The 16037-nt window shown below is 38.7% G+C and overlaps 1 protein-coding gene across 2 annotated transcripts in view; it reads left to right on the forward strand.

Annotated features, from left to right (window-relative positions):
* Window positions 1–16037, forward strand: part of SPATS2 (spermatogenesis associated serine rich 2) — a 146658-nt gene that overhangs the window by 113890 nt on the left and 16731 nt on the right. For both annotated transcript variants that reach the window (XM_059403035.1, XM_059403036.1), the window contains 4 exons: window positions 895–944; window positions 2832–3093; window positions 5534–5710; window positions 8585–8720. In XM_059403035.1, the coding sequence (XP_059259018.1) occupies window positions 895–944; window positions 2832–3093; window positions 5534–5710; window positions 8585–8720 (625 nt within the window). The remainder of the gene's footprint in view (window positions 1–894; window positions 945–2831; window positions 3094–5533; window positions 5711–8584; window positions 8721–16037) is intronic.

Consider the following 16037-nt stretch of genomic DNA (forward strand, 5'->3'; position numbering starts at 1 on the left):
CCAGTTTCCTTATCGAACATATAGAAGAATGGTGTGTTTAGCTCAGCTTTCAGTTTACAGAGTTGACGAGTGTTTTATAAACTTTCTACATGACTTGTTTGAGAAAAACTTGGCCTGCAACTATTGCTTCATTGAACAGCAGCGCCAAGTTAGGTCTTCCCGTTTATATTCTTCTGGATTTTTCAGTGTATAAGAAACAGACCCAAATACAGTAAGGTTTTTCTTTATCATCATCTGTTTTCATTATATTGTTGGTATTTGGGTCTAGGGTGGTGTATAGCTCTGTCTAAAACAACATAGCCTTGGTGTGCCTGGGTGGCTCAGTCTTTAGGCATTTGCCTTCAGCTTGGGTCGTGGTCCCAGGGTCCTGGGATGGAGCCCCACCAGGCTTTCTGCTCAGCGGGAAACCTGCTTCTCCCTCTCCCACTCCTCCTATTTGTGTTCCCTCTCTCGCTGTGTCTCTTTCCGTCAAATAAATAAATAAAATCTTAATAAATAAAAGACAATAGTAAAACTAAAATAAAACAACATAGCCAAGGTGGTACATGATCTTCTAGAGGGGAGGGCATAGCATATTTGGGCTAAAACCAGTTATCTTTGTGTTTGGTCTACACTTTATAAATAAAAGTATCTTCAAAATGTTCAGGCTACATTACTACCTTCTTAGAAGAACTTACTAAGGAAATTACGTGGAGAAGGGGGATCTAAATGAAGAGATATTACATAAGTATAATGTGATAGTCTTACTACATTAGCTCAGAGACTTGAACCTTAACCTTTCCCTATTAGGAACTTTGGAAATTGTCCAGCAATTACAAAATGCAGGGACACTAATTCCTGGTTGACCAGGCATGTGGTAGGAGAGAAAAATCTGTTAATTGGTTTCTTTTACAGGTAGTGCCAGTGAAGTACTCAAAGAATGGACAGTAACAGGCAAGAAAAAGGTAAAAATGAATTAAATTTAAGACCTTAATATTGGCACTTGTATTATTAAAAAAATTTAGGCCCTGCAAAAATATTTGAAAGAAAAGATTTACATATGCAACTTCACTTCCTCTGGCTTAAAAAGTCTTCGGTGACACTGAAACACAGTTGTGTATGTAGAGTACCACACAGTCTCTTCCACATGATTTAAGGCTTGAACTCATGACCCTGAGATAGAGTTACATGCTCTGAAGACTGAGCCAGCCAGGCATCCCTCTGTTCACTTTTCTTCAGTATTTTTTCTTTCTGTTCCTCAGACTCAACAATTTCCATTCTCCCATTTTCAGGTTCACCGATTTTTTTTTTCTTGTGTCTGCTGAAATCTGCCTTTGACTCTTTTTAGTGAATTTTAAGATTTCAGTTACTCTACTTTTCAGCTCCAGTATTTCTTCATTAATTTCTTTTAGGTTTCCTATCTCTTTATTGATTCTTCATTTTGTTCATACTTTGTTTTCTTGATTTTTCTCTACATCTTGTAGGGTTTTTTTAGCAACTTTAAGAGAATTATTTCATTTTTCTTTTAAGTTTTTATTTAAATTCCAGTTAGTTAACATGCAGTGTAATATTATTTTCAGGTGTACAATATAGTGATGCAACACTCCATACAACACTCATGCTCATCACAAGGGCCCTCCTTCATCCACATCACCCATTTCACCCATCCCCCTCCCCCCTCCCTGCTGGTGACCAGCAGTTTGTTCTCTATAGTTAAGAGGAAGACAGTTATTTTAGTCTTTAAAGTATCTGCCAAGAGATCTTTTTCAGGGGGCAGTTTCTGTTGATTGTTTTTTGGTTTTGGTTTTGTTTTTTCCTTTAAATAGACCATACTTGTTTTTTGTGTGGTTTTTGTGCCTTGGGATTTTTTTTTGAAAACTGGACCTTTGAATCTAACAGTGTGGTAACTTTGGAAATCGGATTCTCCCTCTTCCTCAGGGTTTGCTTATTTTTTGTTATTGTTAGTTTCCTGGGGCACTGCTCTTTCTATTGCCCTGGAAGTCACTCAGCCAAAGAGGGTGGGGCTTGGAACAATGGGAGGAGGTGCGACAGCAATGATGCCTGCCTCTTTGTCTGCACTTCTGTGATCAAAAGCAGCAATCAGTGATTAGAGCACAGATCCCCAGTATTTGGAGGACAGGGTTCTCTTTGTCTACCCTGGCTCCCATAATTTGTGCAAGCTGCTCCAAGAACAGGTGCACAGCTGCCTGTCCCCTAGGGGAACTGCTTCTATAGTAGGAGCCGACACTAACTGAAATTAACCACAATTTACTGTCCAGGTCTTCACCTGCAAATTGCAAGCCTTCAATAGACTCCAGAGTTCCAAAATAGTTATATCAGACAGATTCTACCGTATAATTGTTGTCTAACAAGACAGATCACTGGTGCTTCCTCCTCTGTCATCTTCCCAGAGTCCTCTCCAGTGCAGTTTTAATTTCTGTCTCTTATTAGACTGAGGTTCCACTTCATTACGTAAGTTTCTGTCCTATACCAGTTTTTTCTATTGGGTTATTGTTTTCTTTGGTTTTTGTTAGACCTCTGTGTACATTTAATGTTTTGTATATACATTGGACACGGACTTCACATTTTTAAATTTATGTTTTGATTTTACTTATGGTAGGTTTTACCATACATAAATTTTTTATATTTATGTGTTTGAGTTCATCCAAGGCATTTTACATAGTTATTTTAGTCAGTAGCTCAAGATAGACAAAAATATGTTCAGTTTCTGGAAGAGCATATGAGAATTTGGTAACATTGGCTATCTTTGGTAACTAGAGTTACCACTCTGGATTGTTGGGGGGGGTGTCTTCTTTTTCTTTTCTTTTTTCCAAATCTTTAATAATCATTAGAACAAAAAGAAGAAAAGCAAACCCAAGCCTTCAGCAGAACCAAGTAACAGTATCCCAGATTCCAGTAAATCGGTTTCCATTCAAGAGGAACAGTCTGTGGCTTCTTCAGAGAAAGGTGGTATTAATGGTTACCATGTCAACGGTGCCATCAATGATACTGAGTCTGTGGACTCTCTCAGTGAGGGTATGGAGATACTTTCAATAGATGCCAGAGAATTGGAAGATCCTGAGTCTGCCACACCAGATATGCTGGATAGAACAGGTGAGTTTATTAACAGGTCTTTGAAAAGTTACATTCTGTTGAAAAATACAAGGGCTTCCTGGTTGAGAAAGCAGTCAAATTACATTCAATTTTAGCTTTTTACTATTTAGTTTCTGTTGCCTTTTATATGAAAGAGTCACATTTTGTATAGCTGATTGTTGAACAACATGGGTGTGTGAGTTCACTTATATGTGGATTTTTTTTTTCAAAAAAATACAATACAGTACTGTAAATATATTTTCTCTTCCTAATGATTTTTCCTTTTTTTAAAAATTTTTAATTTTTTAAATTTCTTTTCGGTGTACCAGAATTCATTGTTTTTGTACCACACCCAGTGCTCCATGTAGTATGCACCCTAATGATTTTCTTAATAACATCTTCTTTTCTTTAGCTTACTTTATTTTAAGGATACAGGATATAATACATATAAAGCATAAAATATGTGTTTATCAACTGTTTATGTTATTGGTAAGGCTTCTGGTCAACAACAGTAGTCCATTAAGTTTTGAGAAAGTTGAAGTTTTAAAGATTTTCAACTGCAGGGAATGGTGGGGGTTAGTACCTCAATGCCCACATTGTTTAAGGGTCAATTATCAAAGGCAAAGAAAAATATAATTTTTATTCCATTGTCTCGTATTTTAATTTTAGTTTAAGTCAGTCTTTTTTTTTTTTTTTAAGACTTCTGTTTATTTATTTGACAGACAGAGATCACAAGTAGGCAGAGAGACAGGCAGAGAGAGAAAGGGAAGCAGGCTCCCTGCTGAGCAGAGAGCCCGATGCTGGGCTCCATCCTAGGACTTTGGGACCATGACCTGAGCCAAAGGCAGAGGCTCCAACCCACTGAGCCACCCATGCGCCACCCCCCCCCTGCCTTTTTTTTTTTTTTTTTAAGATTTTATTTGTCCATCTGGAAGAGAGATAAAGCATGAGAGGGGAAGGGTCAGAGGGAGAAGCAGACTTCCTGCCAAGCAGGGGACCTGATGCTGGACTTGATCCCGGGATTCCAGGATCATGACCTGAGCCAAAGGCAGTGGCTTAACCAACTGAGCCACCACCCAGGTGCCCAGTTTAAGTCAGTATTTTTTTTTTTTTTTAATTTATCTGACAGATCACAAGTAGGCAGAGAGGCAGGCAGAGAGAGAGGAGGAAGCAGGCTACCTGCAGAGCAGAAAGCCCGATGTGGGGCTTGATCCCAGGACCCTGGGATCATGACCTGAGCCGAAGGCAGAGGCTTAACCCACTGAGCCACCCAGGTGCCCCCAGTTTAAGTCAGTCTTGTGGAAGACTTCCAATTTAATAATCCCTTAGTAATTAGAGATTACAAAAGGTGACCTTGATTTTTTTTAATTGTGTAGTTACTAAGAAAATGATGAGTTGATGTCAGTGGTGTTATTCTAAGACAACACAGTGAGGAATATATAATAATAACTGTAATCCAATGGCTTTCATGAAAAGTAGACTGTCGGCTTTTATAGCCCCACATTTGTTTTCTAGTAAAGATTTAAGATTAGTATTGTAAATTCACATATCTTGCACATATTTTATTAACCATTTTGATGAATATTGGGAATATCTTTTTTAATTTTTTTTTAAAGATTTATTTATTTGAAAGAGAGAGGGAATGCACACTTAGAAGAGGGGCAGAGGGAGCGGGAAAGAGCTAAACAGACTCTGTGCTGCGCGTGGAGCCCAACATGGCGCTCAAGCTCCTCACCCTGATATCAGGCTCTGAGCCGAAACCTAGAGCCAGATGCTTAACTAACTGCGCCACCCAAGTGCCCAGGAAAATCTCTTTTAAAATTGGTTTTTTAATTACTTGTTTGTTAATCCATTTCCCCTTGCTCTGTTGCTGCTAACCTTATTAATGTAATGACGATTTAAGAATTATCCTGTACTTCTTTGATGTTCTTTTATTGAGGAGTTTGCTCACGCACAGAGACTTAGAGAAAGATATAGCACCTATGCTGACGTCAAACAAAGCAAAAACAGTCAGTGGCTTCCTTTTTTTTTCCTGAGCTGGCTCTTCTCTTATTTCCTCTTTGTCCTATTCCTAAAACTTTTAAAATTCTTTGTTCCCTGGAACAGTGTAAAACTCTTTTTTCCTTAACATAACTTACAGAAGCTATCAGAAATTATTAGTGCTATTGACTCTCTGCACTTCCTTGTGCCCAGAGCTACCAAGATACAGGGAACAAGCTAGCTTATCTCGCAATGGGTTAACACAGACTTGTCTTCATTCAGGACACAGCTTAGGGCTGAGCCAGACGCTCCAACTGCTTCTGCTCTTTGTTCTATTTTGTCAGTCGTTTTCGTTCACGGCCTTTAAGAGGCATAGTTCTGCCTGGAACATTTTTACCTTTCTTGTTTGTTTATACTTAAGACTGCTTGATTGATATACCCCTAAATTTTACTCTAAACTACTGGCCTCTTTCTTTGACAGGGCCCATGCTGGAGAATGGCATCTCTGATTTTGAGCCCAAGTCTTTGACTATGCAGTCTACCCAGAATTCTCAAAATAAGAATGCTGCCAGAACTCTTTCACGACTAACCACAACACCTCAGTTTGCAAATCTGGGGATGGAAGATGTTCCGCTCTCCTCCACCAACAAAAAGCTAGGTAAATCAGAAGCCTACCTTTGAGAAAAAACAAAACAAAAAAATCTAGTTTTGGCTAGTGAGGGCAGATCATCTCCTTCTTCCCACAGATAAGGTCTCAAAATGGTAGCAGGTAATACGTTTTCTGTTTTTTAGGCAGTAACTACCCCTGTCTAACTCTGTGTGCACAGTTGGAGTTTGATAGTATTTTAGATGTTGTGCAGTCTTGTTACAATGATGGGGATCCTTTTAGTGAATGAAAGTCAAACTCTACTGGTCAGGAATGACTTTTCTGGTAACATTAACTTGTTTATTTGCTTTACTGCAGCATTTTTGTACTGTTTCCTTCTTTTTTATCTCCTGGTTGACTTAACAGTAAAAAGCTCTGCCATCTCTGATATGACATTTTATTTATTTTATTTATTTTTTTTTTTTTTTTTTTTTTTTAAAGATTTTATTTATTTATTTGACAGAGAGAAATCACAGGTAAGCAGAGAGGCAGGCAGAGAGAGGAGGAAGCAGGCTTCTCGCGGAGCAGAGAGCCCGATGCGGGGCTCGATCCCAGGACCCTGGGATCATGACCTGAGCCGAAAGCAGAGGCTTTAACCCACTGAGCCACCCAGGCGCCCCTCTGATATGACATTTTAAAAATATATTTTCATTTCTCTTCACAACTTCGCACTCTTGGTAATATCTGTCAGACTCAAGCTTTAAACAAGATCATTTTCTCTTAAGGAAGTACTCAGCATTGACTGGTGGTAGCTCTTTGCTTTTTTTTTTTTTTTTTTAACTGTAATAATCATTTAAATAATCAGGCAGTAATTAAACAGGTAGAGATGACAGCCTCTCTGAGTGTCACACATCTAAGCAAGCAAGGTGGTCTACTCCACAAAGAAACAGAAATGTAAAAGACACTTGTAACCTGTAGCTGTTCATTGAATTATTTATTCCACATGAGCTAAATTTAATTAGTGAAGCTTTCTTTTTGAATCTAGTATAACCTTCAGCTTGGTGCAGAAAAGCACATCAAAAAGTATTCAGTCAAACAAAAAGAAAAGGATGAGGCTTGAAAGCTTTTAAGTAGATTTGGAAAGAAATCAAGAGGAATTTAAATACAAAATGGAAAATCTGTATCTTGGCACATTAAAAACTTAGATCCATGATTCCACCTATCAATTATACACATAACTTTGACATTGGTGAATGTAGAAAGGTCAGTAGAACTCTTAGAAACTGGTTGGAATGTGTTGGGTAGGTAAATATATTTCATCTTTATCTACAAAGTCGGCTTATCTACATATAATGTTTCAAATTGTACTACACAGAGAGAATTTTATTAATTCTACAGTGTCTACATGGTGAATTATATTCTACTGAGTCCTGTCACTTAGTTTTGAAACTTTGGTACATATTCAAATACAAATTTTTTTTACCGTTTTTTCTTACTTTGTTTGATTTCATTTTGGATAGTTTTTGAAGTTGCTATCTTCAAATCCATTAATCTTTTTTTTTTTTTAACAGTTTCTAATCTGCTGTTAGTTCCATCCAGTGTATTTTTCATCTCAGACATTGTCTTTTCTTCATCTCTAAAGGTTCAATTGGGGTTTTTTAAAGTATCATCCGTGTCTCTCCTTAACATGTTTATGTTTTCCTCTATCTTCTTCACTGTATGGTATCTGATTACATTAGCTGTTTCGATGTCCATATTTACTTGATTCTACATCTGTGACATCTCTGCATATGCTTCTGTTCTTTGATTTTTCTCTTCGCTCTGGGTCATATTTGTCCCCCTCTTTGTATGCCTAGTAACCTTTTCTTGGATGCCAGACATGTGAATTTTTCTTTTTGATTGCTGGATATTTTTGTGTTTTATCTAAGTATTCTTTTTTTTTTTTTTTTTTAAGATTTTATTTATTTAAGAGAGAGAGCACAAGCAGGGGGAGGAGGCAAAGAGAGAAGGAGAAGCACGTTCCCCACTGAGCAGGGAGCCGGACTTTAGGCTCCATCCCAGGACCCTGGGATCATGACCTGAACCGAAGTCAGACGTTTAGCAGGCAGAGCCAGCCAGGAGCCCTATTTAATTATTCTTATGATTTGTTTTGAGACTATTATTTGGTAACAGTCTGAGGCTTGCTTTTAAGCTTTGTTAGGTAGAACTAGAGTAGCCTTTAGAGATAATTTTTCCTCATTACAAAGGCAGTAGCCTTCCAAGTGCTCGACTGGTCCCCCATTCTGGTGGGTGTAAACAAGAACTATTTGTGGTCTGGGCAAGGTCTGGGGATTGTTCTACCTATTCCTTTCCTTTGGTTCTTTTTCCTGTCTCAGTAGTTTCCTCACACTGATGCATTCAGAATCCTCTGTAGATCTCTAGTTTTCTCATCTTTGTGTACCTTTCTCCTCCCCAGTATTCTGCCCTTAGAAATTCTCCCCACCTCCCACCTTGGCCTCCCCAGTTCTCCACTCTCCTCCCTCAATTCAGTATTAGGATTTCTCCTCCTTGCGCTGCAGCCTGGAAACTCTTGTGGCAGTAAGCTGGGGCAACGAGAGTCCTCACGTTTCTGTTTTCTCAGGGAAAAAGTACTTCCTAATGTCTGTTTTATGAGAACCAAGTTTCATATGTTTTTTACTGTGTGTATATGTTTAGTTGTTTAAGACAGGAGGATAAACCCAACTCCTATTACTCCATCTTGGCCAGGATACTGTTTTGGTCTTTGTTTTTTTGGTTTTTTGTTTTTAATCTATGAAAACATCAATTTTTTGTCAAGGAGTGTGGCCCCTTAGGGAATATTCTTAGTCCACCGACATTTGCTATGTTACATGCATGGGTGTCCATATTCATCTTTCAAGTTACCTGTGCTCCTTTTTTGTATTAATTCTTGGGGGTTTTTTCCCCAAGGTTCCAATATTGAAAAATCTGTGAAAGACCTCCAGCGCTGCACAGTATCTCTTGCACGGTATCGAGTTGTAGTTAAAGAAGAGATGGATGCTTCCATTAAGAAAATGAAACAAGCTTTTGCCGAGTTGCAGAGCTGGTAAGTTAAGTTGCCTTTGATCACAATGGCACAAAAAAGGTCACTTATGAAGATGCTCAGCCACTCGCCAGGTTCTTTAATTCCTGCCTCTTAACTGTTCTAGATAGTAGGAAGGAACTTAGAAGTCCTGTGGTATATTTAGCTTTGGGCTTCATTCAGCTCCTTTGGGTCACAGTGCGAGAATGGGTGGTACAGAGAACTCATGTTCTAGGAATGGACCTGAGGTTGATAGTGTTCAGAAAGGGACAAATAGTTATAGAATAGATCATGTGTCCTAACTTTAGGGTCTGTCTCTTGTTGCAGGAACCTGCAACAAATGGCATGATGTTTTTTCTTGTTTGTTTATTTGGTTTTTGGTTTTGGGTTTTTAAAGATTTTACTCATTTATCCGACAGAGAGATCACAAGTAGGCAGAGAGGCAGGCAGAGAGAGAGGGAAGCAGGCTTCCCACTGAATAGAGAGCCTGATGCGGGGCTCAATCCCAGGACTCTGAGATCATAACCTGAGCTGAAGGCAGAGGCCTAACCCACTGAGCCACCGAGGCGCCCCAATGACGTGATGTTTTTGAACAAAGTTACAAAGTAGAGAAGATCTGTTTTTGCTTTCCTTCCTCCTGTCATCCTTCCTAATGCAGCCTGTCCAAATTGTCTCTTCCGTGCCTTATTACTAGTCATTGACTTGTTTTAATTTTGTGCTTTTCAAGCTGTGTTCTAAAAAATAGTCATATCGTAAAATATATTAATATGCTTTTGTAGGGGAAATAGGGTTTGGTAGCTAAAGAGATTTTATTTATTTTTTTTTTTAAAGATTTTATTTATTTATTTGACAGAGAGAGAGATCACAAATAGGCAGAGAGACAGACAGAGAGAGAGATGAAGAGAAGCAGGCTCCCTGCTGAGCAGAGAGCCCGATGCGGGACTCGATCCCAGGCCCCTGGGATCATGACCCGAGCCGAAGGTAGAGGCTTAACCCACTGAACCACCCAGGCGCCCCGCTAAAGAGATTTTTAAAAACCTGTATGAAAACTTTTAAGTTCTGTTTTTTTTTTGTTTTATTTTTTTTTTTTTTTTTTAATTTTATTCATTTGACAGGCAGAGAGGTAAGCAGAAGGAGAGGAAGGGAAGGAAGCAGGGCCCCTGCTGAGCAGAAAGCCCGATTCGGGGCTCCATCCCAGTCCCCTGGGATCATGACCTGAGCCAAAGGCAGAGGCTTTAACCCACTGAGCCACCCAGGCGCCCCTTTCTTTCTTTCTTTCTTTCTTTCTTTTTTTTAAGATTTTATTTATTTATTTGACAGACAGAGACCACAAGTAGGCAGAGAGGCAGGCGGGGGTGGGGGGCGGGAAGCAGGCTCCCCCGCTGAGAACCTGATGCGGGGCTTGATTCCAGGACCCTGAGATCATGACCTGAGCTGAAGGTAGAGGCTTAACCCACTGAGCCACCCAGGGGCCCCTGACTAATGGACTTCTTCAGTGCTTTTCCAATGCTGATGTGCACTGCAAATCTACAAGAGGAAGCTATATATCGTGCCGTTTCCCAAGTGTATTTGCATATAGAATCTTTGAGGGGTAGAAGTGTATTCTAATGTTTTTGAATACTGAAGCTGTTTTAACTATATATAGTAAGGTGTTAACTACTGAAACCCTAACTCCTTCCCAGTATTTGTATTTTATAAGGAACTTTTTTGAAAATAGAAAAGCCCTGGGATGCCTGCATGGCTCAGTAAGTTGAACCTCTGCCTTTGGTTCAGATCGTGATCTCAGGGTCCTGGGATCAAGTCCCACGTCAGGCTCTCTGCTCAGCGGGGAGCCTGCTTCCTCCTCTCTCTGCCTACTTGTGATTTCTCTCTCTGTCAAATAGGTTAAGTGAAATCTCTTAAAAGAAAGAAAGAAAGAAAGAAAGAAAGAGAAAATAGAAAAGCCCTGAGGACCAAATTCAGTAAAGCAGTGGAAAGACAAGCAGCTAGGTTGATGTTTGGAGTTTTAAGACTGTCTGCTCTGCTGCTTTGTAAAACCCACCTAGATCTGAAATGTGAGAGGAAGGGTTCGTGAGTACAGAGAACCTACCCCCCTCTTCCTCCCAACCCTCCATTTTTTCTTTTTCTGTGGTAGTAGTCAGCCATGTCTCTGTTCATAAACTTAGTTTCGTGCCACAGGAAACAAGAGATAGGTGGAGTGGAGCTAGCCTCAGTCCTCCTGTGGGATTGAAGAGGGGGTGAATTAATGAAGATATAGAGTAAAGCCTCCGTAAAGTTGCTGACACCTACTTTTATCATATGAAAAATGTAGAATGGTCCACTAAATAAATCATCATAAAGTCCTTCAAGATAGATAATTCATCTGCTAGTCTACCCATCCTTTGTCCCGAATCCTGAGTTTTCCCTTTCAGGTTTTATAGCTAGAAACTTAATGCCATATCTTCTGTTTTTCTTTTTACGTACATGTTTATTTCAGCCAAATTACTTGTCTCAAGACTTAACATTCACATTTCCTCTTCCGTATAATTGTTAATGCCACTTTTCTATCCCAATATGTTCTTCTATATCTTCATACTTCTCTCAATCTAACCAGTTCTCTCAAACTTAAATTTAGCTCTAACTTCTTCTAGAAATATTTCTAGGTAATTGGTTTCTACTCTTTCTGATCCTTCTGGGAGGAAGCATCATGCCCTTTGCCCTGGATTATTATCATATCGGATTTTATTGATTCATTTTGAAATGAATAAAGAACTAAGAGTAGGTCATCACAACTTTGCCTTGATAAGCTTCTGGTCTCCATGATTGTTAGCTTACTGATTGCTTAGCCACAGGATCTGATTCTATTCAGGAACAGCCTGAACCAGGAAACACAGTTCCGGGAGAGAGATTTGTGAGTTCCTGTTGACTTGAAACCCAGCCAGGGGGAGCCTCCTTCAATAAATGACAAATGAAATGGTTTCCTGCCTGGGAACTGTGTATTTAGGATTGATTAGCAGACGTGGCAACCAGGTCAATTTAACTTGAGGAAAGAGATTTATCTGCCCTTTCCTGCTGGTGCCCTTCTCTCTGGTTGATTGGGTTTTATAGTACTACCTTATTTCAGTGCCCCTTGTAGTTACGACTTCAAGACATAATTGGCAGGTGAGCTAACTCCATTTGGCACCAAACCAGAGCTTGGAGTTAATGTCACTTAGGAAGAGTCATTTTTTTGTGTGTTGGTTATAGTATAAAAGAAAAGCAAAGTATTTTAGCAAATTTGCAACAGTAAGATTACATTAGCCCTGAAGGGACACTGAGGGAATTATATAGATAACTGCTTTCATTTTGGGGCCAAATGAAAGCTGACACATACCTCTAGGAAGGTAAAGTCAGAGGCTTTCCAGTATGTAAAACTTAAAATCATCTCTAGACCCAAGTTTACTTTTCTTGTTCATTCATAAAATATGTCTGACTTACATTGTTGGAGCTGATAGTTGACTTAAGTTTAAGGCTATTTAGGAACAGGATATGGAATGGAACATGAAGCTAAAGTAGATAAATTCTTTTGGACAGTTGTCATATAATGTGTAGGTGAAAATGCCAACAGGAGACACACTCAACTTGTCTTTTAAATGAAAACTTCTATTTTATTAAAAATCAAAACATACTCATCTAAAAGGAGAAGATGCATAAGAAATTTAAAATTTTATAACTCATCAAGTCATTGTAAGTTTTTGCTTAAGATGGAGACTTTTCCTAGCTGATTCCTCATTCATCTTAGAAAAATTACTTGCTTTTATTTGAACTTCCTTTTTCCTCTCATATTAATCTTCCAGTAGTCTTACCTAAGGCTTTTAAATGCTTAAATCTAAAGTCCATTTAAGATGGTGGAAACTTAGGTATCATTTTATGAACCAAACCATTTTCAAAAATGTCTAAAAAGCATAGAAATAAAGGAATGGGCTAATGTAATAATGTGTTACCAAAAAGATGTCCATGCCACTCCATAAGTTTAAATTATTCTTCAGTTTTTTATTCTTCATGTTTAGTACATTGGTAGCTTATTTCTACGAGTACTTGGCCTGCATGGTTTTCGATGTTCTTTAATTTAAAATTTTAACTCTTTAACCATCTGTGAAAATAACTAGTCACATATGAAAATTATAGTTTACCAAACATATTCAGTCATATATGATTTATTTATCTGGATTTCTATCCTGCAAAGTAGAAATTTTAAATTCAACCTGCTGTTTATAAGGGATTTGAATCTTAGGTTAAGCAGTTTGTCTAACTTGACATCATAAGTTGCAGACTCAGTGTTCGGATCTCTGTATTCTGACTCCCAGTAACCTGTGATTATCATCCCATCTACCACTGATAGTCCACTTCTCACTAAAGCTTGGGAAGAATGCTAGAGACTTGATACTTATCACATATATTATTTCCTTCTCAGCTTTTTTTTTTTTTAAGATTTTACTTATTTATTTGACAGACAAAGATCCCAAGTGGGCAGAGAGGCAGGCAGAGACAGAGGAGGAAGCAGGCTCGCCACTGAGCAGAGAACCCGATGTGGGGCTCGATCCCAGGACCCTGGGATCATGACCTGAGCCGAAGGCAGAGGCTTTAACCCACTGAGCCACCCAGGCGCCCGCCCTTCTCAGCTTTTATAAAGACTATGTGATAGAGGAAACTTAGGGACTAAGAAATTCCGTCATTATGGAATAGGGTTCGAATGAGGAAGACCAAGATTTTGACTGAGCCTGTTAAAGCCTTTTTAAGTATTTTTTCAGTTAAATAAAATAAATCTATGAGAATATTCCATCCAAATATTACTTTGTAATTCAGAAGTCCTAAATCACTCTTCTTAAGTCACCAAATGGAATGACTTGTGATTCACATATCCTTCAGTTCGGATCCTAGTTGTGGGGAAAATATGAAGATTCAAGGAAAGGTAACTATGGAATAGGGTTAATTAGAAAAGATTTCTAAAAGGAAGTGAATCATTAATCAAGCTTTGAATGACAGATAGGTTTTTTTTTTTTTTTAAGATTTTATTTATTTGAGAGAGAATACGTGTCGGGGGAGCAGAGGGAAAGGGAGAAGCAGACTGCTCATTGAGCAGGCAGCCTGATGTGGGGTGGGGCTCAATCCCAGGACCCTGGGATCATGACCTGAGCTGAAGGCAGATGCTTAACTGACTGAGCCACCCAGGCGCCCTCAGATAGGATTTAGACTGGCAGAAAGGAAGGGACTAGAACACTACATTTAGGAAGCCTGATCTAAGCAGAGGCACAGAAGGGACATGTAGAGACTATCTTGTAGCTACAGCTCAGGGGGCAGTAGTTGAAAGTAATAAGGGATGAATTCAGAGATCAAGGTAAAATGAGAGCATTTGATGAAGGAATCTGAATTTTATGTTTCTTTTTTTTCTTTAAACTTCCATGATTCCTTTTTTTTTTTTTAAGATCTTACTTATTTTTTTGACGGATAGAGATCAGAAGTAGGCAGAGAGGCAGGCAGAGGGAGAGGGGGAAGCAGGTTCCCTGCTGAACAAAGAGCCCAATGTGGGGCTTGACCCCAGGACCTTGAGATCATGACCTGAACCAAAGGCAGAGGCTTAACCCACTGAGCCACCCAGGCGCCCCTTCCGTGATTCTTTCTTAGTTTACTGTATATCCCATCATTATAACAGTTTTTAAAAATAGAAGTAAAAGTCCTATAACTCTACCAACTTAAGACATAATTAATTTATTTTCTGTGTTCCCTTGTGTTGCCCATCTACACGTATACATAATCTTAATAATTGTAAGCATGTGAGCATAATTTTGTAACATTCTTTTCACTTAAAGTTATCTTTGATTCACATCTCTATAACTGCCTACGCTATGCTAGTGTATACGTGTGTTCATTTAAGAATTTCGAACAATGGATCTGGAAAGAATAGGGATCTACCAAAGTTAATATGAAAGCATTTTGCTAAGGGAGATATTCTGCTGAAATCAAGGAATCAAGATGAGTACAGAAATTAGAATAATAATTGCTGCTGCCATTTATTGAGCCGTTATTGTATGCCAGAAGCTTTTATGCATATATCTCTAATCTGTATAATAATATCACTTGGAGTATTATGCACATTTTATAGATGAGAAAGGATGGGCACAGAAAAATATAATCTGCCCGAAGTCATACTTGGTATTAAGTGACACTTTTCTACTATACCCTGCTTCCTTATTCTGTGTCTCACCAGGTTTCTCTGTTTGCTTTTATTTTTCAGCCTTTGCTGTCCTAGGCTATACCTGTCTCCCTTTAGACATTGCTATCATAATTTGAGAGAGAGGATTTAAAAAAAAAAACGACAACCATACTGTTTCACATGAGGATTTAGTCAGCTACTAGCTAGATGGCTTAACACCCTAACATTCTTCCTTACCAACCAGAAACATGAACAGTAAACTAGTAGTCACTAATCTAGTTTGCTCCTGGTTCTTTTTTCCTAAATATATTGTAGAGTATCATCGAGTTATATGGTCTGTACTTACTACTTTAGAATTGAGATACTTTTTACCACTGGAAAGGAGCAGGAAGAAAAATTACCCTTTGTGATCCTGTTACAGACAAACAGCTTATATTCACATCCTGACTTCTTTTTTTTTTTTTTTAAGATTTTATTTATTTATTTGACAGAAATCACAAGTAGGCAGAGAGAGAGGAGGAAGCAGGCTCCCTGCTGAGCAGAGAGCCAGATGTGGGGCTCCATCCCAGGACCCTGAGATCTTGACCTGAGCCAAAGGCAGAGGCTTTAAGCCACTGAGCCACCCAGGCGCCCCATATCCTGACTTCTTAAAAGCCACTTCAGACTGTTGAAATATGAAATCTCATGTCTACTTGCTTTGTAAAGGACTCCTGGCAAAGAGGAACGCACCAAATTTGATTTAGTAAGCTAGTTCTTTCAATTAATTTTAACCTCTTTCATTCAACCCAGTGGGATGACCTGGCTACCTAACTGGGGCTTTTTGTTTCGTTCTGAGCTCACATATGGTGCTTGGGAATATGGGGCTCTCCAAAACCTATGAAACATAATTGATTTTCTGCTAATAAAAACTCTCTTGATTGTTTTTATGAGAAGGAAGTGTCTTTGGAGAAATAAAGATGTTTGCTTTGACTTTGCTTAGGTTTCTGCTTTGATTGGCTGGTGGAGTGAGAATAAACAAGTTCTAGGTTTTCAGCAAATGTAGTTAAGTACAAATATTTTCTAACATTACTGAGTGGTTTAGAGTATTGTTCCTTAAAATGATTAGCTATGGAATTGTCAGAAATGTGTTTCGTTATAACATTGTTTTCTAACGTAACAACCATAAGCAA

This window comes from Mustela nigripes, chromosome 6, assembly GCF_022355385.1.
Source record: "Mustela nigripes isolate SB6536 chromosome 6, MUSNIG.SB6536, whole genome shotgun sequence".
NCBI classification, from domain to species: domain Eukaryota; kingdom Metazoa; phylum Chordata; class Mammalia; order Carnivora; family Mustelidae; genus Mustela; species Mustela nigripes.